The sequence below is a fragment of the Equus przewalskii genome, chromosome 26 (assembly GCF_037783145.1).
Source record: "Equus przewalskii isolate Varuska chromosome 26, EquPr2, whole genome shotgun sequence".
NCBI classification, from domain to species: Eukaryota; Metazoa; Chordata; class Mammalia; order Perissodactyla; family Equidae; genus Equus; species Equus przewalskii.
The window spans coordinates 4,523,847-4,538,605 of record NC_091856.1 but is presented as its reverse complement, the minus strand read 5'-3'; the positions used below and the strand labels follow the sequence as shown (position 1 = coordinate 4,538,605).

Below are 14,759 nucleotides of genomic sequence, written 5' to 3'. Positions count from 1 at the left end.
CCAGGCCTCTCATCTATCAGCTAGACAGGGACACACCTGCACTTTGAGATGGACTTTAGTATTAAGCTCTTTGCATTTTATTCAGTGTTAGAAGCAAACAAACAAAAAACCCCGTGTAGAACAGGTTTGAATTTGATGAGAAACTCACTGAAGACATTGTCCTTTAGAAAACAGTTATTTCAAAATTCAATCTCAGAAAGCAGCTTTTTTTTTTTTTTTAAACTCATTATACTTCCTTCTCTTCTGTATGAGAATAATGTAACTTGATTTGTCTTCCTCCTGCCTTTGTTCTAGGAAATTCATGGCTAAATATAATGATCAATTATGTTACCATAGACCTACTCCTTTTCTTGTTTTTGTCCTATTTTCCTATAGCCTTATCAGACATACTCCTTTTTGGACACTCTATCAAGTTCTTTTAGCAGCCAGCAGGAATACGCATAATCAGTAACCACACCTAGAGCCTCAGAACCATTGGCGCCTGGAAGTCAGTCTATGACTGATGTCACGTTTCATTCACCTGAACTGTGTACCTATTCGGCATATGCTCATAAGAAAGATCGTGACATTTTCTTTCATTTTCTTTCTAGAAAAACATACACTACGCCTTTAACTGAGATTAAATTAATGTGACCTGTTTCACTTCACTGTGAAGTTGGTATTTTCAACTTTTACCTTAAAAGCCATATGGAGTCTCCCAGACTTGGGGTTTGGGTCCTAGCGCTGGTTGGTGGCTTTGGGATCTGTGGCTAGAGTCAGCCTGTGATCTGGAGAGGACTCAGAGTTCAGAGGAGGGGCTTCAGAAGAGGACAGAGCCGGGGTGAGCTGTGCCCCGCCACATCTCATTTCACTCAGCTAACCCACTGAAGGCGTGCTCCGGGCGGCCCTGTGCTGAGCTGAGCTTTGCTGTGGGTGGGGGAGTGGGCTCAGCCTCAGCTCCCGCAGACAGGGCGCTCACAGCCTGGGGAGGCGATGCGGGGCCAACACAGGCAACAAGGAAATGTGGTCCCTGTGCGAATCAGGAGTCGGCTCGAAGAGCACTCCTGTGGAGCAGGCCTGGTGGAATTTTCCCTGCCACCCCAGGACAGGTGGGAAGGATGGCAGGCAGGTGGGAGGGAGCCCGTTCGCACTCACCAAGGTCGTTGTTGTTCATCATTGCGTTGGACGCCCGCAGCCGGGGCCCCTGCTGGGTGAAGTGGTAGCCGAATTTGAGAAGCGTTGCGTTTTTTTCCAACATGCTCACGATCTCCATTTCCACTTTGTTGCCCAGGGGCTGGCTCTTTGATCAAGAAAAGAACAATAATCACCACTCCTTCCAGTTGTGCAGGACCTAAACCTCTGTACACCCAGAAACCCTGAGTGGTGGGCGGGATCTTAACGCCTCCTCCCAGAGCAGGGAAATGCAAGTTTGGAGAAGGTGAAGGGTCACACAGACAGGAGGGAATGAGCTGGGATTCAAACCCGGGGCTGCTGGATGCCAAGAACAGATCTTTCCACTGCCCCACAGCAGCATTCCTAGAATATCTGGACAGGAAGGACCTTCAATCCGTCTAGTCTCAAAGAGATTTAAAAATCCTACCACCCAGGCTACACCCCATACTGATCACATCAGACTCGCTGGGAGTGAGACTCAGGTGTCTGCAGTTTTAAAACTCTCCAGGTGATTCCAGTGTACAGCCAGGCTGGATAACCTGTCCTGTAAACTAACTCTTCAATTCACCAGTGAAGAAACTGAGGCCCAGAGAGGGCAAAGGACGTGCCCGAGGTCACACAGTAGGTTGGGAATGCCAGACTTAGCTTCCTAAAACTACTTGGATCATGTCAGCTCCTATCCCAAAACCTACAGTGAGTCTCCTGACAAAGATGAAAAGAAAAGGAAAACCCACAGCAGACAGTGTTGGGAAGGATGTGATGAGAATGTTCTCAGTCTCGTTTATAATAGTGAGAAAAAGGGAAACAACCTAAACATTGACCAAAAGGGAGTTGCTCAAAAGAGTGCCAGTTCAGCCTCACAATACAACACGGGGCTGTGAAACGATGATGCAGATCTTTGGTTGCAGGCCTGGAAAGACGGCCATGAAACGAGACTGAGTAGAGAAAAAGCCTAGTTACAAAGCAGGTCGTGTTTATGTAAAGTTGCCTCCATTTTCCATACACACATATCCGCACTGAAAAGGCCTGGGAGTGTACGGCGGTGGTGGGACCTGGGAACTTTGTTTCCTTCTTTATATAGTATTGTTTGAGTTTTCTGTTGCCATAAGCTAATGAAAGATAGACATAATCTCAAAGAGGTTTGAAAAGACAGAGAAAGCAAGCGCCCATCATTCTTAACGGTTAAAGACTTCCCCCCTCAGAACAGGAGCGAGACAAGGATGTTCGCTGTCACCAGCATTGTCCTGGAGGCCCAGCGCAGGACAACTAAGCAAGACAAAGAAGTGTAAGCCATCCTCATTGGAAAGGAGGAAGCAAAACTATTGCTATTTGCAGATGACACAATACTGAATCTAGAAAATCCTGAGGAATCCACAAAAAACTATTAGAGCTAATAAATGATTTCAGCAAGATTGCAAGGTATAAAAGTCAATATACAAAACTCAGCTGTATTTCTATATACTAGTAACAAACAATCCAAGATGAAATTAAGAAAATAATTCCATTTACAATAACACAAAAAATACCTAGGAATAAATTTAATAAAGGAAGTAAAGACTTGTACAGTGAAACCTACAAGACAGCATTGTCCATTAAAGAAGACCTAATAAAAGTAAAAACATCCTGTATTCATGGATGAGAAGACAATATTACTAAGATGGCAATACTCCCGAATGTATCAAGACGAAAACAGAAACGCATGCTCCTCCGCGGCCCCCCACGGCCAACAGCTGCCGCTGGATATGAAGAGCTTACTGTGTCTTGTGCCCACCTTGGAGGCTCTCGGATCATTCCCTCAACCACCTCACAGGATAAGCCTGCCTCTTCCCCAGCCTGGCCCTCCAGGCCCTGCACCGTTTAGTCCTCTCCGTCCTTCCCTCTCTCGGTCCTTACTCATCTGTTTACCCCGGGGGTAACATGGTACCTGGTGCAGGCGGAGAGCTCCTTCCAAAGGCTCACGTGTCCTGCCTCCACGTGGAATGCCCCTACCCTCCTGTACCCACTGGTTGATGCACCCCTGATGCTTTAATACCCATTGCAAATGCCCCCTCCTTACTGAGACCCTTCCTGATTCCCCACACCTGGAAACGATCTTTCCCCTCTCCACCCTCTAGTGGTGCATTGTCTGTTCCTCTCTACTCCTGGCTCGGTCCATCTGCCTTATTGGATCACCTGCCTCCATATCTGTCTCTCCAATAGACCTGGGTTGTTCAGTGCACCAGCCACTAGCCACACACATGTGGCTCTTTAACTTAAAAAATGTTTAAGTTGAGGTATAATTGACATATAGCATTATATTTCAGGTGTACAACACAATGATTCGATATTTGTATACATTGTGAAATGATCACCACAGTAAGTCTGGTTAACATCCGTCACCATACAGAGTTGCAAAAAAATTGTTTTTCTTGTGATAAAGACTTTTAAGATTTACTCTCTTAGCAACTTTCAAATTGCAATACAGTATTATTAACTATAGTCGCCATGCTGTACCTTACATTCTCATGACTTATTTATTTTATAACTGAAAGTTTGTATCTTTTGACCCCATTTGCTCATTTCACCCACCCCTCACCCCCACCTCTGGCAACGACCAATCTGTTTTCTGTCTTTACAAGCTTGGTTTTTTTTGTTTTGTTTTTTTCAGATTCCACATACAGGTGAGATCATACGGTATTTATCTTTTTCTGTCTGACTTATTTCACTTAGCATAATGCCCTCAAAGGCCATTCACGTTGTCACAAATGGCAAGATTTCATTCTTTTTTTATGGCTGAATAATATTCCTGAATATGGCTGTATAATATAATAATAATTATATATATACACCACATCTTCTTTATCCATTCACCCATCGATGGACACTTAGGTTGCTTCCAGGTCTTGGCTGTTGTAAATAACGTTGCAATGAACAAAGGGGTGCAGATATCTTTTCAAATTAGTGTTTTCGTTTTCTTCAGATAACTACCTAGCAGTGGAATTGCTGGATCATCTGGTATTTCTATTTTTAATTTTTTGAGAAATGTCCATACTGTTTTCCATAGTGGCTGCACCAATTTACATTCCCACCAACTGTGCACGAGGGTTCCCTTTTCTCCACATCCTCACCAATCCTTGTTATTTCTCGTCTTTTTGATAACAGCCATTCTAACAGGTGTGAAGTGATATCTCCTTGTGGCTGATCTGCATTTTCCCGACGATTAGTGATGCTGAGCATCTTTTCATGTGCCTGTTGGCCGTCTGTATGTCTTCTTTGGAAAAATGTCTACTTATCCTCTGCCCATTTTTTAATTGAATTGTTTGGGTTTTTTAAACTTTAAATAATTAAAATTAAATAAAACTGAAAATTGAGTTCCTCAGTTGCACGGGCCACATTTCAAGTGTATAATAGCCACTGGCTAGTGGCTACCACATTGGTCAGCGCAGCTATAGACCATTTCCGTCATCGCAGAAAGCTCTGTTGAGCCCTTGGATAGCACATCAGACCCAGTGCCTCTCGGTCAAAGTCAAGGAAAGAACTGAATGGAGGAAACGGGAGCATGTTTGGTGCACAGCAACACGGGAGGGGTGGGAAGACAGCACCCAGCATCCAAAAGGACAAGCCTGGAACTGCAGGTGGGACTCCTGCTGGTGAACTCCTCCCAGGTACTCTTGAGTTTACCAGAGCTCATCTGAGTTCAGATAGGGCTGGGAATGCCCACTGAGGCAGGCAGAGGGACTCTGGTGACACACCACCAGCCCATCTGGCTAGGCTCCTGAAAGTGCTGGGAAGAGCTCAGGCCTGTCCTCAGAGGACTCAGCACAGCCCTGGGCTCTGGCTGACTTGGCTGGGCAGACGGTACAGAGACCACGTGAGGCCCCAAGAAGGATCTGGCAGGTCCCCCATCCACCCCTCTTAGCAGGAAGCTTGACCTCTCCTTGAGGTCACTCGCTGGGAAAGCTCTGCTGGAACTCAGGGCGGATCAGCATCAGAAAGCACCTATCTTCTCTGAGCGGAGGGGCTGCCAACGACTGCGAGGCTGCTTCTGCAAAGCTGACACTTCACGCTGCTCACTCAGGGTACAACGCCCCCCCAGGGCAAACTGCCCCCTTTTAACCTCCCTGCATCCTGGGAGGGGGCAAGGCAGGCAGAAGCTGGCTCCTCCATCTTAGAGATGAATCCTGAGCCCGTGTAGAGATGGAAGCTGGACTGTGCTCCCTCCACTAACGACACAGCCAAGGCTTGACCCTGACCTGGGGCCGGAAGACCCTCAGAGGACCCGCTAGGCCCACATTCTCACACGAGCGTCCGTCCAGCGTCCTGAGATACATGCAGGTGAGTCCGGGTGTGTGCGAGAGGATGCAGGGTTCTATTAGACAATTGTGGCCAGGCTTCCTGGTGTCTTAATCTTGGACCCAAACCATTATTTTTACATCAAAGAGTAAAATAGAAAAAGTGCATACATTTTAAGTTGCTTCATCCTTGCTCATGCTCAGGCCCTGCCTTTCTCTAGGGACTCTGGGACCAGAAGGCCTCAGTCACTTCACAGACGGGAGACGAGGCCGTGAGGACAGAGTCAGGACTAAAACTCTGGTCTCTGACTTGTTTTCAAATACTTATTATTTAGTGATTACTGTGTGCCAGGCAATGTCATAAGCAGTTTACGTAAGCGAGCTCATTTTCTCCTCCCCAGAAACCAATGCGATGTGTACTGTTATTACAACTTTCATCTTACAGGCAAGGAAGTGAGGAACAGAAGTATGAAGAACTTTTCCCCAAATCACTGAGCTGGTCAGCTGCAGGCGTCTGCTCTGGAGTCTGTGCTGGCTCCCGCCTCACTCGGCTGCCTCGGGGAGAGCTCAGAGGGCAGGAGGAGGGCTGTGGAGAGCAGTTCCCGGGCGGACGGAGTTGGGCCCAGCGTGGAGGATCGCGACCTAACCACTGACAGAGTCGCACATGGAGGGACTGCCTGGCGAGGTGGTAGACAGCCCGCCCCTGGAGGCGTGCAAACAGGGCGGACTGTGTCTTGTGAGGGTCTCCTAGATGTCACCACGAATGGGGAAGGCTGGGGCTCCGTGACCTTAAGGCCTATGGGGCCTGTGTTCGTGAGTCTATGAATAGCTTGCTTGGATGGCATAAAAAATCAGGAGACGACCTCACCAGTGGGTGAAGGCAACTAGGAGCCCCGTGGGGAGAGACCAGGACTGGCAACAACAGACTCTGGGAGACGGGGTCACGGGAGAACTCTTGCCCTCTTCAGATCTGCTTGAGAATTAAATAAATCACTTGTGAATAAATATAATCACATTGTTAAAAATTAGAATAATACTAAAGCAGATTGAGCAAAATGAAGGCAGAACTTCATCTCATTTATCCCCAATCCTACCCCCTTCCCACAGAGGTAACGCCCATGGCCAATGGGGTTTGTTCCTATGGATTTTTTCTATGAAGTACATAACAAAAATATATAGATTTTTCTTATTTTTGACTTTTTTCTTTAAATGGATTCATACTCTACTTATTGTTGTGCACCTTGCCTTTTCATTTACTATTTTCTGGAGGTCTTCCCCACCAGTCCCTGGAGAACCAGCTCCCATAACAGGGCTGCCCTGGTGTAGACGGACATTTAGCTTGCTTCCATCTTTCCTGGTTACAAACACTGCGGCACCGGGATCCGCAGGGGACAGAGGAGTGTTCTTTCAGGTTGGACATGAGCGATAGAATTGCTGGGTTGAAAGACAGGCACATTTTGAATTAAAATCATGACCGTTGTGCTGTCACAAATGATAAAAACGCTGAGGTGCCCCTCAGCAGTGTATGACAGCTCTTGTGTCCTCACCCCTTGACCGTGACCACGTATTATCAATCTGATGAGAAGATGATCAGATCCACTATGTAATGAAGCGGCCAACTAACGACTCGGGTGGAATCGAGCTGTGACCTGGAGCTGGCGGCTCTGAGACCCCCATGCTGGCCAGAGGCACCATGGGCATCAAGCAGCTCACTTTGTACTTCTGATGGGGCCAATCGTGGCCTTTTCTATATAATCCAGAAGATATGGACAACTGGGAATACTTGGAAAAACAACAGAAAGGAGCCCTGGGAATTCTCTAGTCCAACTTGAGCCCCAAACCCTGGCAGGTATTAAAACTCCCTCCATATCACAGCTGCCAAATCATTCTGTTCTCTCACACCCCCCTCAGTGTGGGAGTGCACCACCCTCTCAGGCAGCCTGCTCCATCCTTGGGGAGCCCTGCTGGTGAGAAAGGTCTTTCTGGCTAAACTGCAGCAACAGAAAATAATATAGATGGTTGTCACTCTGGTGATTTTAAAATATGTCTGCAAATTGTTTGATACTCCTCCCTTCAAAAGGTAGCGCTAATTCCCCTCCCATGAATGTGGTTGTGCGTAGTGACTCACGTCTAACAGACAGACATGGCAGAAAGGACATAAAAAGCATTTGTGGGGGCTGGCCCCGTGGCCGAGTGGTTAAGTTCGCGCGCTCCGCTGCAGGCGGCCCAGTGTTTCGTTGGTTCGAATCCTGGGCGCGGACATGGCACGGCTCATCAGACCACGCTGAGGCAGCGTCCCACATGCCACAACTAGAAGGACCCACAACGAAGAATATACAACTATGTACCGGGGGGCTTTGGGGAGAAAAAGGAAAAAATAAAAATCTTTATAAAAAAAAAAAAAAAAGCATTTGTGGCTTTCTTCTTTCTCTGCCTTGTGTCACTGGCTCTGGGAGAAGTTAGCCGCCGTATAGCAAGGACACTCAAGCAGCCCCATGGAGAGGTCCACATGGCAGGGGGCTGAGACCTCTTGCCAACAGCCATGGAGGGAGCCGTCTCAGAAACAGTTCCTCCAGCCCTGGTCAGCCCTTCAGACTGCGCCTTGACACAGTATCATCAGGGATCTTGGGCTAGAACCACACAGCCAAACTGCTCCCGGACTCCTTACTCTCAGAAACTGGGAGCTAATACATGTTCATTGTTGTTTTAAGCTGCTAAGTGTTGGGGAGTAATTTGTCACACAGCTATAGGTAACTGATACACTCACAATGTTGAGCTAAAAAAGCCAGACACAAAAGAGCAGATGCACGTGACGCCATTTATATGAAGTTTAAGAACAGGCAAGACTCATCTATGGTGATGGAAATCAGGATATGATCGCATTTGGAGGGTATTTATTGGGAGGGGGACGAGGGAGCCTGCTGGGGTGCTGGAAATGTTCTAGATCTTGATCTTGGTGATGATCCAGGTGTATAGATGTGTGTCAGTCCATTGAGCTGTCCCCTTAAGATGGATTTGCTTCACTGCCTGTAAGTTGCACTTCAATAACAGGAAACATAAGGGAGGATTGGAGGGAGGGAAAAAGCTGTTCCCGGTGTGAGCTAGACTCTCAGAGGTCAGCCCTCCCCACCTCACCCTTCCACCACCAAGCAATTGAAACGTCACCTCCCCGTTGAGAGAAGACCAATGCCAGGTACCGGTTAAGGGATCAACACATCAAACCCTCTCACAACCCTATCAGGTGAGCAGGAGTCTTATTGCCATTTTAGAGGTGAGAAAACTGAGGCCCGGCTCCATGAAGGGCCTTTCCCCCGTTACACAGTGGGAACACGGTGGAGCTGGGGCTTGGCTGGGACTGGATTCCTTGTTTGACTTCAAGGGTCAGAGACTTGAAGACAGGCCGTCCCTGAGTTGGTCTGTCTCCTGTCTGGGGCGGCCTCCAGGGGACCTGACACCTGTGAGGTGGGTGTGGTCACAAATCCTTATTCTGATCCATTCTGATCAGCACAGGAAGAGACTTAATCTACGTCATGTCTTTTTCTCTCACGTCCACTGACTTCACCTCATTTTTCCCTGAGAAGCGAGGTCAGTGGAAGTACACAATTGGCCTTTAGTGGAAGCGACAGTGACGTATGCCTGCCCTCTCACGGAAGCTGACTATTTCCAGGCTGAATTACTTCAATATGCGACAGGGCTACAGACACAAACGTTATGCACGGACCAAGAGCTGCTGCTTAGAAGCTAAACGGATAAGGAACAAAACAGAGAGCATGATTGATCAAAAGTCTTGCTCTCTTGGTTTTCAAGAGTGTGTTTTCCTGATATCTTGCAAAATCAAAAATCATGTTCAGCCTGATTAAAAAAAAAAGTTAGGAGCGAGCCCTGATGGCCCAGTGGTAAATTTCAGTGTGCTCCGCTGCGGCAGCCCGGGTTCGTTTCCTGGGCGCAGAACCACACCACCCGTCTGTCAGCAGCCAAGAGGTGGTGCCGGCTCACGTACAAGAACTAGAAGGACCTACAACCAGAACGTACAAGCATGTGCTGGGGCTTTGGGGAGGGGAAAAAAAAAGAGGTAGATTGGCAACAGACGTTAGCTCAGGGCAAATCTTTCCCAGCAAAAGAAAAAAAAAGCTAGCCAGCTGCCGTGAGTGCGTAATCTAAAATGAAGGGAGTGTCGTCCTGCGTGAAAGCCTTCGGGATCCTACCCCAGAGTAGCTTTTGTTTTCTTTCTAAACTAATGTCCACTAGGAAAATAATCCCACCTGGAAAAATGAGAAAACATAATTCACTTCCTTTAGCTTCTCTTCAAAATATTAAGCACATCCTCACTGTCAAATACTGGAATGAAACAGAAGAAATCCAGCCAGTGTCCACCAGACCTTGCACCAACACTGGGCTACGGCCTGCTTGGGATGGACAGGGCCTGCAGGCACCCCGTCTGTCCGCCTGCTCCCTGGGGGCATCCATTATATCCGTCCATAAATGCAACTCTCTGAAAGCCAGGACGCCTCAGCTCCAACCCAGCTCTGGCGCTTGATCTGTGATCTCGGGTGCGTCCCATCTCTTCTCTGACCCTCAGTTTCCCCACCTGTGAAAGGCGGGGGGACTGGACGTTTTCTCAGCACCCTCAGCTCTCGGTCAGGGTCCCCTGCCCCCTCCCACCTTCCCTGCCATCTGGGGCAACTTCAGGTGACAACAGAACATTGCTTGGAGATAAAGAGAAACTGATTGAGTAAACAAACAGCCCCGAGTCCTGGTTACCAAATTTGTGTCCAGAGCCAGCCTGCGAGGCTCCAAGGCTCTGTGTGAAGCCGGGTAGAGCTCCTCAAGGCCCTTTCTTTGGCCGTATAAGGAACAAGGAGGACAGACGCCCACTGACACAGGTTCCAGGCGCGAGGGCTGAGGAGAGCGCTGTGGCCTCTGAAGCCCTCGCTGACTAACCAAGAACGAAGAATAAATCAGATGCCACTCACCACCTCCTCTTTGTCACCTTCCCCAGAGCCCAGGGCTGGGCACCCAAAGAGAGGGAGTGGGCTGTGCTCAAGCCTTGGGGACGCACTGTGAGAGGTGCAGGTGGCTGTCCCCTGAGCCTGGGCGGGCAGCCCCCCTCCCCAGCCCTGCCTCAGCCCTGCCCTCTGCCCCCGCCAGGCCCTGTCCAGTCACCACACCCCAGGCACGCAGGAGCATCCCCACAGCCCCCTGCTCCTGGGGTCATAGCCCCCCGCTGGTCTCCCTGATGCCCTCTCCACGCCACCAATCCTCTCCCAGCCAGCCAGGAGCCATCTTCCCAGAGCACAACTCTGATTGGTGCAAACAACAGCCACAGCCCACCTTCCCTCAGCCTGCCCACTCGGAGCCCTTTGGCCTCCCAATTCCCCTCTCTGGCTTTCCCCTGGGGGTACCATTAGTCCAGTCTGGATGGGCTCCATGGCTTTCTCCTCTCCTTCTTTGTTTACATGGTTGCCTGTACTTGGGATGCCTCGGCCTGCACTTCACCCTGTGAGACGCTGTCCAGCCTATGGGTTTATCTCAAGCTCCACCACCTCCAAGAAGCCCTCCCTGATGGCTGCTCCCAGCCGAGATAGCTCTCTTCAGTGGATCTCATGGTCGCTGTCTGCGGCTTGCTGGAGCACCTGTTCAATGGTCATTTCTACCTTTGTCTGTCTTCCCATCCAGTGTGGAATTCCTGGAGGGCAGAGCTGGAGCCTCATTCACACACAGCGCCCAGCACGGCCGTGGCTGCAGCCGGCACTTGCCAGACACCGAAACGAACCAAAAGAGGCTCCTGGGCTGGGCAGGGGGTGGCCCGTGCTCTGTCCTCACCCCAAGGGCAGAGAGAGCTGGGAGAAGCCAAGCGAGGCCCACGGGCAGCTCAGGCAGGCTCCGCGTGTGGGCTCGGGCCTTCTTCTGCCACTTGCCCTCTGCGAGAGCTGGGGCAGGGGCCTCAGTTTCCTCAGCCACACTGCGGCGGGGGGAGGGGTGGGTTGTGTCCCCCACTGACAGAGTCTCTGTGAGCACTGAATGAGACAACAGATACCTGGTCCCGGCTCAGGGAATGAACTCCTGGAGGAAAGCGTGGGTTCCCTCCCCGACCTTGGGTTGGTCATACAAGCTCACAACTTCAGGGTTCACGTCTGCTCTCTCCTTGGAAGAAGAGATTCCTATTATCCCCACTTTACAAGTCAGGAACCTGAGGCTCAGGGAAGTGATTGTTCTGGCCCCAGGGTGTTCAGCAAGGTCAAGGGTGATAGTCAGCACTGGCTCCATCTCTGGGCTCCGGGGGGGCCGTGAGGGGGAGCGGGCAGCTCGCTCCCTGTCAGCTGCCAGCACAATGACCTGGGGCCAGTGCTCTGGGTCGTCCTTGGCCAATATTCTGCCCCGGGAGTCAGGTTTCAGCTGACTATGGGTAGAGCCTCACTCCCTGCCCGGCCAGGCTTGCAGTCACATGACCAGCCAATCCCAGGGCCTCGCCTAGGGCTGCTGCCCAGCCTGCTGTCTGCCTTTGTTCCATTAGCTGTGCCCCTTCTGCCTCCAATAAAGCAGGGTCAGCAATGGCCAATGGACACGGCATAAAGGGTGGGGTTTTGGGAGGGGCTGGGAATGGGTAATGCAGCAGCAAGGCCACTGGCATGTGAGAGATGCAAGGGGTCCAATGCAGCAAATTCACATGACAGGGCTGCTGCAGGCTAATGTGGCATCTTTATATGAAATAGAAAAAAGTACCCTCTCTGGGTGAACAAAGCCCCACACCGAGGCTTGTAGAGTGAAATGTGGGTTAGATTTTGCCCCCACCACCTCATTGTGCAGTGAACAACATGTACAACCATCCAGGGCAGCCCTGCTTACCAAGCAACACTGTAGGGCCAAGTTATGAGCTGGGCACTGGGATATGGAGATGACTCAGACTCAGCACCTGCTTCTGAGAATCTCACAGGGAAGCCAAGGTGCTAGGAGAACAAAGAGAGGGAGCACCTAACTCTCTCTAGGGGAGGCTTAGAGGAGCTATGGCACGCTGATGGGAGAAGGCAGCCGTATGCTGGTTCTCAAAAAAAAAAGGTTGGATTTGTAGCGTTTGCCAATTTCCATAGTGCAGGTACTGCCACTAGGGGCGATTTCAAGGTACCAAGATTCCATCACTGAAGGGGAGCTGGGAAGAGATGGGCACAGTCAGCTGGTTCTAGAACACCACTGGGGAGGGAGAAGCTTCAGCAGAATCCAGAGGAAGAGGAGGCTTTCTCCAGGCAGAGAAGGGAGCAGACGCAGGGGGGGAGGCTCTGGAGGAGAGAAAACTAAGAGCAGGGACGTAGAGGCAGGAAAGTAAGTAGGGAGCACGTTGTGAAGAGCTTTGAAGGGGTTGGGATTGGGAAGGGACTGCTGACGTCTTCTGGAGGCTGGTGATGCTTTAGTTCTTGACCTGGACAGGGACCTCACGCCTGGTGTGACGCGTTAAGCTGCACATTTAAGTTTTATGCACTTTTCTGTAGGTTTGTAATCTTTTACAATAAAGATAAAAGGTGCAGATAATCTCAACCAGAGATAACCACTGTTTTACAATTTTGTTATATTTCCTGCCTTTTCCCCCTGCACATATTTATATAACCATTCAGCAAAAATTCTCATGTAGGAAAAAAAACCAAGTTCCCAATCCACAAACCATGAAAGAAGAAGGCATTTTAACCTCGGAAGCAACGTGGTGTAGAAGGAGTGTGGGTTTGGGGGTCAGAAAGGCCAGGATTCAAATGCGACCTCCTAAAGTGCTGACATGGTGACCCTGAGAAAGCTGCACGTCTCAGCCTCGCTGAGCCCTTCCCCCTTCTGTAAACTGAGACAGACAACACCCACATCCTGCAGGCCTGTGGGGAAGGTCAGAGAGGATGTGTGTAAGGTGCGCAGCACTGAGCCTGGCCCACAGTACACCCTTAACATGTGTAACACGCAAGATATTTTACACACAGGATGTCCTTATTAGCATCATCTTAGAAAGTCAGAACTGAATGAGTTGCCCTGAAAATAAATGGCTGAGCCACAGATGTTCTAGAGTAACAATAACCCCATAAGGATAAAGACAAACTAGAGTTTTCCCAGGGAATCACCTTGATGGTAAAGAGACTCAAAAGCCCAGTGAGGGGTGGAGGGTGAGTGAAGAAAATGGGGATAGTTAGCCTAGTTTCTAAGATCTGTGCCCCAGACGTGTCCCAACAAACAGGGCTTATAGGAAGCTGATTTCTACGGGCTATAAGGAAGGCTATTCTCACTAAGAATGGAAGGGGTCATCTTGGTAAGGAGTGAGCTCCCCATCACTAGGGGTGTACAAGTAGAAGCTGGAAGAGCACTTGGTGGGGATGATGAAGAAGGAAGGAGAGCACGGCGGAAGGCGTGCACGGGATGGTCTTCGAGGTGCCTTAGAGCTGGGCTCTGGAGCTTTGACATAACCCGCAGCACCTGCTCTGTCCGGCAGCACCCGCTCCGCGCTGCCGCACGTGGGGAAGTGCAGAACGGCGAGTGGCACGAAGGGAAGGACACGAATAGGCCCCTGCCCCTCACCTGGTTATCGATTTTCAGCTCCACCAGAGCAGTGTTGTACGGAAGAGCTTCCACCAGGCGCAGGATCCCGGCTCCGGAAATGAAGTTGGATTCCACGTTCAGCGTCTTCAACACCTTGTTCACCTTGAGCATCTCAGCAAGGGCCTTGAACCACAGGAGAAAAGTGGGGGCACCCATGAGTCACCCTGAACAAGGCGAGGCCCTCTTGGTCAAAGCTAAAACACTAAGGAGCCTTGCCGGGAGCCGGAGGCCCCTGTGCACATGCTGCTTGAGCCAGGGAGCAGGCAAGACAATTGCCGCAGCTTCCTTCACCAGGCACAACTCTGTGTCTCTCCTCCCCTCCAACCTGCCATGGCTCCCGAACCCCAACCGGAGATTCCATGCTTCTCGGCTGGCATCCAAAGCCTCTAGGCCCTGGCTCTCCTCCCTGCTCGACCTCAGCTCTCATGGCTCCTCTACTCTCAGCTTCTGTGCATGCCCGGGGCTCTCCCACAGCTTGCCCTCTGCTCATCCTGTCCCTAACACCTGGAACGCCCTTTCCTGTCTGCTTCACTTGTCCAAACCCTGCCCGTCCTTCAAGGCCATTCTCAAGGGCCTTTACTGATATCCCCAGCTAGCTGTGGCCTGCCCTCTTGAATTTATCCGTAACCTCCCTCGTGGAACTTGTATTCCTCTGTGTAGAGTTGTTTCTATACTGGTGTTGTCTCTGCCATCAGACTAGATGCTCTTGGTGGGATGAAAATGCGCCTTACTCATGCCATGGTGCCCTTAGTGCTCAGCACCTAGTAGGTC

General features: G+C 50.2%; 1 protein-coding gene and 1 long non-coding RNA gene across 10 annotated transcripts in view; one reads left to right on the top strand and one right to left on the bottom strand.

Moving 5' to 3' along the window:
- The window catches only part of TMOD1 (tropomodulin 1), an 83,016-nt gene that overhangs the window by 6,070 nt on the left and 62,187 nt on the right, over positions 1-14,759 (bottom strand). For 6 of the 9 annotated variants that reach the window (XM_070595846.1, XM_070595844.1, XM_070595853.1 and 3 more), the window contains 2 exons: positions 13,968-14,111; positions 1,135-1,279 (listed from right to left, as the gene is read on the bottom strand). In XM_070595846.1, the coding sequence (XP_070451947.1) occupies positions 1,135-1,279; positions 13,968-14,111 (289 nt within the window). Of the gene's footprint in view, positions 1-1,134; positions 1,280-8,223; positions 8,463-13,967; positions 14,112-14,759 lie in introns of those variants that run through there. The other 3 variants (XM_070595852.1, XM_070595851.1, XM_070595849.1) reach the window with 1 other exon arrangement.
- Positions 4,294-6,648, top strand: LOC139079656 (uncharacterized). The gene is made up of 2 exons (XR_011533443.1): positions 4,294-5,466; positions 5,869-6,648. It is a non-coding gene; the product is annotated as an uncharacterized lncRNA (long non-coding RNA).